This window comes from Myotis myotis, unplaced genomic scaffold (genome assembly GCF_014108235.1).
Source record: "Myotis myotis isolate mMyoMyo1 unplaced genomic scaffold, mMyoMyo1.p scaffold_m19_p_18, whole genome shotgun sequence".
Classification (NCBI taxonomy): domain Eukaryota; kingdom Metazoa; phylum Chordata; class Mammalia; order Chiroptera; family Vespertilionidae; genus Myotis; species Myotis myotis.
Genome location: NW_023416322.1, coordinates 13,736,101 through 13,746,566, shown reverse-complemented (window position 1 = coordinate 13,746,566; position 10,466 = coordinate 13,736,101). Strand labels below are relative to the sequence as shown.

Sequence of the window (10,466 nt, the reverse complement as noted above, 5' to 3'; positions counted from 1 at the left end):
GTTTGGGGTGGGGGGCATAAGGGGGAGAGATTAACTGGGGGAAGTTATATGCATATACTAGTATGCATTGCCCATGGACACTGGCAACAGTGTGGTGAAGGCCTGGGGGCAGGTGTGGGGTGGAGGGGGTCAATGGGAATGAAGGGGGGCATCTGTAATATTTTCAACAATTAAAAAATACCTTTTCTGCCGAAACCGGTTTGGCTCAGTGGATAGAGCATCGGCTTGCGGACTGAAAGGTCCCGGGTTCGATTCCGGTCAAGGGCATGTACCTGGGTTGTGGGCACTTCCCCAGTGGGGGATGTGCAGGAGGCAGCTGATCGATGTTTCTCTCTCATCGATGTTTCTAACTCTCTATCTCTCTCTCTTCCTCTCTGTAAAAAATCAATAAAATATATTTTAAAAAAAAACCTTTTCTTTTTTTTTAAAGAGTATTTAATGGCAAATTAAAAAATTCTTTTGTTTATATTTTACCTTCACCTGGACAGAAGCTCATTCTTCTGTATTGTTACTGCTCCTCCCCTTCCCCATAGCAACCAACATAGGGTTCTGCAGTTTGTAGTCTACAAATAAAATGTTTGTTAAATCATAGAGCCTTAGAATTTTAGAGTCAGAAGGAATCTTGGGAATTCCTCGGGTCCAATTCTCTACCGATGAAGAAGCCAGTTTAGAGAGATGAGTTGACTTGCTCAAATTCACATAGTTGGCTGGTGGGAAAGCACCAGAACCCAGGTTTCTCCCGCTTTGAAGTCCCTACCTTAAATGGTCCTTAGATAATCATGACAGAAATATCTAATTTTACATAAGGTCTCCCAGGGATGGTGGTGAGGGGGGTGACTTGCTTTGGATTGAAACGTTTACAGAGATTCGGTCCCTCGCAGGACCGCCCTGAAGTCCTAACTCCTCAGCTGGGTGTTGGGGAGGGTCACAGTTACGTGTTTACGAGTCTGTCGCCTAACCCAGGTTCTTCTGAAAGGAAGGCGCACACCAGGGCCCCCACCCAGGGGGCTCCCAACCGGCCCCTCCCAGGCTGCCGTCTGTCACCCCGGGCCGCGGGGCCCGCCCCACGTGGACTCGGCTCCCAGGATCAAAGTCTGTTTGCTACCGGGACCCCGCAGGTGTGCGGTGGGCGGTGGGCTGCGAGGACCCGCAGGCGAGAGCAAGGGGTCTCGCCCAAAACCCGGAGCCCAGCCCGCCCCTCCTCCTCCTCCTCTGCACGCGGCCCTCGCCCCCTACCCTCCCCCACGGCGCTCGCCGCTGCACCCGGCCGCGGCCCCCCAGCCCACGCCCGGCTCCCGGAGGGAAAGGCCCCGCCCCATCTGTCGGGGCCGCGGCACCGCCCTCTCCTGCCCCGCCGAGGATCCATCCAATAGTGAGCGCGGATGGGCGGACCGCGGCGGCTGTCGTGAGGGGGTTCTAGCCAATGAGTACGCGTGCCGGGCCTGGTGGGCGGGGCGTCGGATCCTTGTCATACTCCGGTCCGTGTGAAAACGGGGGTTCCGAGTGCAAAGCAAAGTTTTTTTGTAAACCGTCTGCAAAGCCTGGGGGGGAGAAGCAGGCGCCCGACACCGGGCCGAGTGCAGCTGCTGTGGCCGCCGCCTTTTTAGCCTCCCCGGCGTCGGCTGCTCGACCCGAGCCACAGCGGAGGCGACCAGCGGAGGAAAGACCGGCGCGGAAAGCCTTCAGATGCTGGGAGCCTTCGCAGAGCGGACCTGCCTATCGCCCGCCCCCGCCTCTCACCAGCTCTTGCTTCGGGTCGGGCTCACGGTCCCCGGGCACCGGGAACCCCTGCTCCTCCACGCCGCCGCTCCACCGCAGGTGTGGGGCTGCTGGGGCTGAGCCGGGCCTCTTCCCCGGCTCCAAGAACCAACGCCTGCGGAGCTGCAAGCTGCCGGCCCGCCGGGGACGCCCACAGGCGCGGGGGCTCGGCGGCTTAACCCGCGGCTCACCCCCTTCCGACCCCGGAGGCTCCTGAGCGGTGTCCCTAGCGGCCCGGCTCGGACCGAGAGAGTCCCGCGCCGTCCTCTTCCCGTCACCAGGTCCTAGACCGACCCTCGGCGCCTCCCAGCCACCGCCTCCCAAGAGTCCGGCCGCGCTCGGCGGGCCCCCGAGCCGCAGCCATGGGGTGCTGGAGCCGGAACCGGGGCCGGCTTCTGTGCATGCTGCTGCTGACCTTCATGTTCATGGTGCTGGAGATGGTGGTGAGCCAGGTGACCTCGTCGCTGGCGATGCTCTCCGACTCCTTCCACATGCTGTCGGACGTGCTGGCGCTCGTGGTGGCGCTGGTGGCCGAGCGCTTCGCCCAGCGGACCCACGCCACCCAGAAGAACACATTTGGCTGGATCCGGGCCGAGGTGATGGGGGCTCTGGTGAACGCCATCTTCCTGACCGGCCTCTGCTTCGCCATCCTGCTGGAGGCCATCGAGCGCTTCATCGAGCCGCACGAGATGCAGCAGCCGCTGATGGTCCTCGCGGTCGGCGTGGCAGGGCTGGTGGTCAACGTGCTGGGGCTGTGCCTCTTCCACCATCACAGCGGCTTCGGCAACAACTCCGGCCATGGCCACTCGCACGGGGGTCACGGCCACACCAAGGGGGTCCGCAGCAAGAGCAGCCGCCCCGGAGACAGCGACCACAGGAGCCCGGGCGGCCAGAGACCCGACCAGGAGGAGACCAACACCTTGGTGGCCGGTAGCAGCAACTCCAACGGGCTCAAACTGGGCGGGACAGGTGAGGAGAGAGTCGCCGCCTCAGGTGGTTGGGTTTGTCGAGCCGAGACCCTAGCCTGGCCCGGGGCGGGATGGCCCGCACGCCCCGCACGCCCCCTGGTGCCGGAGTCGGTGTGCGCTGCGCCGAGCCGCCACCTTCCCGCTCCCTCCGGGTCCCGCCCCCGCCAGGGAAGGCGTGCAAAGGGGACCCCTTTCTGCGCAGGTGTTAGCAGCCTGAGCGGGGTGGGGGTCGGGGAAGGGGGGGTCACGTCTGGGGGTGTAGGTGGGCGACAGCCCTCTGCAGTGCGCTACCGCCCTTGGCTGACCTAACAGGCTATCTTTTCAAGAGACTGTCTAAGTTGGGTCTTTAAAGGATCAAAGATGCTTCCTAATTCAGTTTATTGACCCTGTTGGGAAATGGAGGGAATCAGCAGTTCGTTCTTAGCCCGTTGGCTGTTTGAAAATCCAGGTGGTTTCTTGTGGCCTTTGAACAAGTTTCTGAATATTGATTCAGGGCTCTTTTGCCATTGACTTTCCAGAACTCGGGTTTCTTTTATGAACAGCAAGGTATGTTTCAGTTAATTGCCTAAAATCTAAACCCGAATTCTGAGAATCCTAAACTTAGGACCTGTTTAGGCATGTTTAACATTTCAGTTAGGACTTTTCAGTTACACTAAAAGTGATAGTAATTTTTCATCTTTTATTTTTAATGGATGCTGTTCATTCTAAACATAAGTACTCTTGAAAGGAATTTGGAAAGTAGATGTTGAAAGGAGTCAACCAATGAATGCCCTACTACCCAAGCTCAAGAATCACAGCTTGTATTTCCTTCCAATTTTTTCTCATTTGTATTTATTTACCTGGTTGCATGATACTACATAGACAGTTTTCCTTGTCTTGAAGATGTAGGATATTAGGTTAATGAAATTCAGATTGTATATTGAAAACGTTTAGTAGATAATTGAATTTCCTTTCATTACTATTCTGCAGGGTTTTATTCCAAAGAAAATTAAGCTGCTCTGTGTGTGTGTGTGTTTTAACAGATCAGTACGTTTAAGAGTTACAGAGGGAAATAGGGAGAGGTTGGTAAAAAGGTTCAGACTTCCGCTGTAAGATAATAAGGTCCGAGGAGCTGTGTAACACATGGTGGCTATGGTTGATAACACTGTTGTATAATTGAAATTTGCTATGAGAGTAGAACTTAAATGTTCTTACCAAAACAAACAAAAAAACAAATATGTGAGGTGATGGATGTGTTAATTAAATAAATGGGGGGGATTCTTTCATAATGTATAGAAATAAGTCATCATGGTGTACACCAGCGGTTTCAACCTGTGGGTCGCGACCCCTTTGGGGGTTGAACCTAAGACCATCGGAAAACACATATATAATTACATATTGTTTTTTGTGATTAATCACTAATGCTTTAATTATATTCAATTTGTAACAATGAAAATACATCCTGCATATCAGATATTTACATTACGATTCATAACAGTAGCAAAATTACAGTTATGAAGCAGCAACGAAAATAATTTTATGATTGGGGGTCACCGCAACATGAGGAACTGTATTAAAGAGTCGCGGCATTAGGAAGGTTGAGAACTACTGGTGTACACTTTCAAAATAGTCTAAAAAAGAGTAGGGCACATAGTGGTCAATTAGCTGCAATTTTTACTGAGGTTACTCTGATTCTTGATAACTTTATATTGTTGATTTGTCAATTTCTAAATCCTCTGTACCAAGAAACTATCATTTATATTCATAATAAACGTTTAAAAGTGAACCTTAACACCTTAAAGACAAAAGGTTCTGTGTCACATTAAGCCTTTGTATTAGACTTATCCATAGTTGCATTTGATGTGGGGTGTTAGCATTCAGTTTTGCTTTCTTTTTGATATATGCCAAAAAGATTAGCAGAATGTTCACAGGACCCCATCTCCACAGAAGATGAACTTTTTTTAAAAAGAGTGGGGGAAGGTAGGGTGGTTAGGAGAATGGGGAAACTATCCTCTTAATGACTTTATTTAGCTCTGGCCATTATGTCCTGGTGTGGTCCAGTATGTCAGTTTATATTAAATTGCCCCAAGCACATTTTAAAATTTTATGAAAAAATGTCACCTCCTTACTTGAATGGAATTAGACAAGGATGTTTATATAAACACTTTTAAGTATTGGATTCAAAGTTTGTATTTCTTTGCAGATCCCGAAAAGCCCAGAACTAATGCAACAGATGTACAAATGAATGGGAATGTTATCAGAGAATCTGATAATACGGATTTGGAAGATGAAGCTGATGATGCTCAAAAGGCTGGACAACTTAACATGCGTGGAGTTTTTCTGCATGTCTTTGGAGATGCTTTGGGTTCAGTGATTGTAGTAGTGAATGCCTTGGTCTTTTACTTTTATTGGGATAGTTGTCCTGAAGGGAGGTTCTGTGAAAACCCGTGTATCGTTGACCCCTGCAAAGCGCTTGTAGAAATAATCAATAGTACTCAAGGAACAGTTTTTGAGGCTGGTCCTTGCTGGGTGCTATATTTAGATCCAACTCTTTGTATTGTAATGGTTTGTATACTTCTTTACACAACTTATCCATTACTTAAGGAATCTGCTCTTATTCTTCTACAAACTGTTCCTAAACAAATTGATATCAGAAATTTGATAAAAGAACTTCGAAATGTTGAAGGAGTTGAGGAAGTTCATGAATTACATGTTTGGCAACTTGCTGGAAGCAGAATCATTGCCACTGCTCACATAAAATGTGAAGATCCAACATCATACATGCAGGTGGCTAAAACCATTAAAGACGTTTTTCATAATCACGGAATTCACGCAACTACCATTCAGCCTGAATTTGCTAGTGTAGGCTCTAAATCAAGTGTAGTCCCATGTGAACTTGCCTGCAGAACTCAGTGTGCTTTGAAGCAATGTTGTGGGACTCGGCCACAAGCCTATTCTGAAAAGGATACAGAAAAGGCCCCAACAGTTAGCATTTCCTGTTTAGAACTTAGCGAAAATCTAGAGAAGCCCAGGACTCAAGCTGAAAACATGCCTGCTGTTGTGATAGACATGAAAAAGATGCCAAACAAACAACCTGAATCATCTTTGTGAGTCTTGAAAAAGATGTGATATTTGACTTTTGCTTTAAACTGCAAGAGGGAAAAGACTCCACTGAAATTCTAAGTTTGCCAAGTAGTGTAATTGAAGTCTTTGGTCACACAGTTTAATTCTATTTTTGTAAGAACATAATGGGACTGTTTAGCAGACTTCTGTATTACAATTTGTGATTCTCAGTGCAGAGTACAGGTATGCTGTTAACAATTTTGAAAAGCCAGTTTTAACACTATGTTACATTTTGTTTAAAGTAAGTATAAACCTTATATAACATAATGACATTTGATTTCCAGTTTTGCCATGGTTAAAATTAATTAGGGGGATAAATAAATTAAAATTGTTACTGGAATTTCTCTGCTTTTCTTTTCCCCCAGTGTTATATTTTGTTTATTAAAATTATCATTGCTAGAACTTAAAATATCACCAACAACTTTGTTTCCTTTGATACTTTAAGTAATGTTTACTTGCTCTTTAAGATCATTAGATAGCATAGTGGCAGCATATTTTAAGAGTGACTGATGGATATTATTAGGAAAAGTTTTTTTTTCTTCACATGGGTTATTTATCATACTAAAGGTTAGTTATTATCCTGTGTTCTATATTGCTGAGTATTGCTCTAATAAACCGTGAGATATAATTAACAAACTGAATTATAGTTTACACATAATAGGGCATATGGGGAGTAAGAGCAGGGAAGAAAGTTTACCAAATTAAATATTTAGATTATTGTAAATTAATATTGAGACTACATTCTAAATCCTGAGAATTTGAACGTGTTTTTCCTTACCAAAGTTAGTCTAAAACATGGACGTGTTCACCAGCATTACTTGCTTTGAAAGATTGGCATCAGAAGCACATATTCAGTAAATGTTTTTAAAGACATTAAACTCAATCTAAAAATTACATGTTAAATGCAAGCTTACTAATAGAATCTTTAAAAAAAAAAAAAAAAAGACTTTCCAGAGTTAAAGTCATTTCATAGTGACCAATCATGAATGGATTCAAATGCAGCTTTTCAAACACCACCAGCAATGCTTGTGTTTTGCCAAGAGCCACTGACTTGGGAGAACAAAGAAATCTGAAGGTTAATGCAGTTTGGATATTAAATTCTTAAAAAGCAATATGAATTAAGGCAAAATTAATCATTAAGATTCTATAAGTTATCCTGTCTTGATTATGCTCAGATCTTCCAATAATGGCTTATTTTGCAAGAGCCCGCAATATCTACACAGGAAATTGTTCTTCGTTATTTTATTGTTGCTATACACAAATGTTATTTAAGGGTATTTAAGTGGTATTTTTCTTGATAGAGAGGGATTATGCTTTGTGAAGAAACTAGATTTTTGTCCTCAAAAGGGTGAATATTAATATCAGTTATCATGTATAATTCTATTTTTCTAGCAACAAGGTATTCTGACTACTTCAGTGACTTTTATAGATGACTACTTTTAAGATGGCTACCTTTCGGGATTTGAAATAATTCATTGTTTAATGTTTCTTAAGAGGAACACGCGGGCCTTTGACAGTTAACTTTTTAAAGGGGTGATCTTCTGTGGTAGATGGTGTGGTTTTTCTAGCAGAAGCCTGTTGCTGGCAATGGGCCTATTTAAGAACAACCGATTTTTCCAATGAGAATGAGAGGTGATTTTAGGAGCACAGTTTGTAAGTTCACATTTACTCTAATGGGCCAAAACCATAACCTGCCAATTTTGCAGTACATCTTGACATTTTAATACTCTTATCTGATACTGTGGAATTCGATTCCTAAATTGGTAGTTATTTTGAATTTTACAGTATCTTTGTAGACATGAAATTGGGGAATTCCCTCATTGTATGGATGAATAAAAGAGAAAGCTTCCAATTGTATTGTATCATGTACATTCCTGACTTAACACTTTAAACTGCAAAACATTAAGATCTCAAAACAGTTTGTTACAGAAACATTTCAGTAACGATACAATAGGATAACTGGTAAAATATATTCCATGCAATGGGGTTTTCTTTACAAATGCTTTATTGGGTCTGTTTTTTAAAGGTTGTATAATGTGTAAGACATCAACCGAATGAAGATTTTTTAAAATGATGTATAAGCTTGGGACAAGGGCTTTTCTCTCCTCCCCCCCTCCCCCCAAGTACTTTGAAGGTAACAGCCTCTAGGTTTCAGTTATTTCGCTTTTCATAATTTCTAAGTAGCTTGTATGTAGCAAAGTGGTACCATAGGAACATTCTCTTTTTTTCAAAGGACTTAGTCATAATAGCAAAATCAGTGGGCACTGACTCACCTTTTGAGTTTTGGCAGAGAATTATTTATTTCTTTACAATGCACTTTCTAACCCATTTTTAGCTATATTAGCATCTTTTTAAAAACGCTTTTATATTTAAATATTGTGGGATTTAGGTGTCTTTTCTAAAATAGCTTATTCCTTCTTAAAAGAAAATGAAGGGAATACCCTGAATTATTTGGAGACGTAAGCCCAATATTTAAATATGCTGTTTTATAACACTGCATCAGTTTTAGGAGGTGCACCTCTCCTGCTGGCTCTTTTATATTTGAGCAAGATCAGTGTATTTAGAATGTGTTTAGCAAACTTGTCTGTCGTTTCGGTTTAGTGAGAAGGAGGTGCTGTATGTACCTGAATTAAAACCAATCCAGAAATTTTTCCCAAGCCAAATGCAGCCTTAGTGATAAGAGATTTAATTCTCCATTGTCACCCCTTGTAGTTTAGATGAATGTTTAGTTAGTGGTTTTTTTTTTTTTTTTTTTTTTTGAAGGGCATATGCATTGTAAAAGTAAGGACTGGAACCTACAAGAAAAAAGGTCAAAAAACTTTGCTGTATGTATTTTAACATTTTAGAAAACAATGTTTGACTAAGGTATTTTACGTAAGTAGGAAAAATTTCCATCCAGACCACCTTTGGAAAATCACAATAGGTAGGAGACTATGTTAACATTTTATATCTTGTTAACAGCCTCAGTTAATCTTGAACTTTTGAAAGTTGAGGGAAACAGCCTATGAAAGCTAATGTGAAGTACTTAGTAGGCTAACTGGTATTGAGTTGAAGATCTTTACTGTTTCTAAGCAGATATTTACCTGCTGTCTTAAGATGTTCACATACATAAATGTGGAGAATAATTCTACATTATAGATATATTTATTTTAATAGTGTTTCAGTTAAGTCATAAAACAGTGTTAAAACGTTTGGGAAGGTAAAGGGTTTTTTTGTTTTGTTTTTTAAATTGTAACTGTCAAATACAGTGTTTGACCATCTGAAATGGAAATTGTAATAGCACTATTTTGATGTAGCTCTACCAATACTATGTGATGATGCTCTTTTGTTTTACTAGCAGGCGCTGGGATATTTGGCAGTCATTTTTACTGGCACAAGAGCTTTTTGTATGTCATTCAGCTTAAACTTTTAAACCAAAAATGTTATGGTCCAGTGTCTTTGGCAAAAGGATGCTGAAGGGAATGTAACATAAAATTAATATGTGGTTGTATGTAAAAAGACACAAATTGCCATCTTAAGGTTCTGCCTTGAAACAGCACAATGAAATGTATCTGTGTATTCTGTGATTCTTTAGGAAACTTCCATGTTGTCTTGTTTTGGGTCTGCCATACCCTGTCCTTCGGGCCAGATGTGGCAGTTAAATGCTACTATCATCTCATTAAATGCAGAAGCACATAAGATGTTTTTAGTGCTGCAACACCTGACCTAACTTTCTGTGTGTTCTATGATTGTACATTGTTTTCCAAAGTTGTTCCTCCTACCTCATCATGAGGCTTTATGGATCGTTATGTATTATAAATGTTCTTTATGAGACAGACTACTGTGTTTCTTCTCATTTATTAAATGTTAAGTAGAAAAATAAATTAATTTTTAAATATCTACTTGGTTATTTTGTGCATGTGGCCTCCCCTCCTGTGCTAGGCTGGTTATGTAGAAGAGACTGGACTTTAGGTATCGAAAGGGAAATTGCAGCTTAACGGGAGTGTTACTAGTGTGCAGAATGACTAGGTTACAGGACAGTGATGTGTGGGAGAAAACAAATGTGGCCAAAAATGTCAATGAAAATTGAAAGGGTAACAGTGCAAAGGCTCACCAACATGAAATAGTGGCTGTGAAATTGTTTATAAACATAATGCAGCTATAGGTTAATCTACTTTTTGTACGTGCTATTGCTTGTTTGTAAGCATAGTTACTAACAAGGATTATTAACTGTTTCACTTATATAATCATCTGGAACTGTTAACCCAAGAATACATTAGTTTGGTTATATGAGTTCAGGACTGTCATAATTGTAGTCTCATAAAAAAAAGTTTTTTAAAAAAGCTTATACTTCTAGCCAGGAGATAAACATTTAAAAAATCGATTGACAATGGCAGTAGATAATAGAATTGAAAAATGCAGTAGATATTCCAAAGAAGGCAAAAATCTTTGGAGAGGATTTCTGTAGATTAAAAATGAACAGAGGAGTAGGGGTTGAAAGGTAAGGGCATGGAATAATAGCGTAGATGGTTGAGGATCGAGTGGTAGGAAAGTAAAAGATAAGGTTAGCATCTGGTTTGAATTTGGTTTTATGGGAATGGAGGAAGCCTTCGATTTTTGAGTGGAAAAGTGAGGAAGTGGGAAAGGCACTGTACAGGA

The 10,466-nt window shown here is 42.6% G+C and overlaps 1 protein-coding gene across 1 annotated transcript; it reads left to right on the top strand.

The window, feature by feature from the left end:
- The first annotated feature begins 1,509 nt into the window (after positions 1-1,509).
- On the top strand, positions 1,510-9,705 carry SLC30A1 (solute carrier family 30 member 1). The gene is made up of 2 exons (XM_036343224.1): positions 1,510-2,727; positions 4,909-9,705. The coding sequence occupies exons 1-2, from the start codon at positions 2,121-2,123 to the stop codon at positions 5,814-5,816; spliced, it is 1,515 nt and encodes a 504-aa protein (XP_036199117.1). The 5' UTR covers positions 1,510-2,120; the 3' UTR covers positions 5,817-9,705.
- Positions 9,706-10,466: the final 761 nt, after the last annotated feature.

Coding starts and splice junctions, on each gene's coding strand:
- SLC30A1 (XM_036343224.1), top strand. CDS start 2,121: ATGGGGTGCTGGAGCCGGAACCGGGGCCGGCTTCTGTGCATGCTGCTG. Junction 2,728..4,908: donor GCTCAAACTGGGCGGGACAG/GTGAGGAGAGAG, acceptor ATTTCTTTGCAG/ATCCCGAAAAGCCCAGAACT.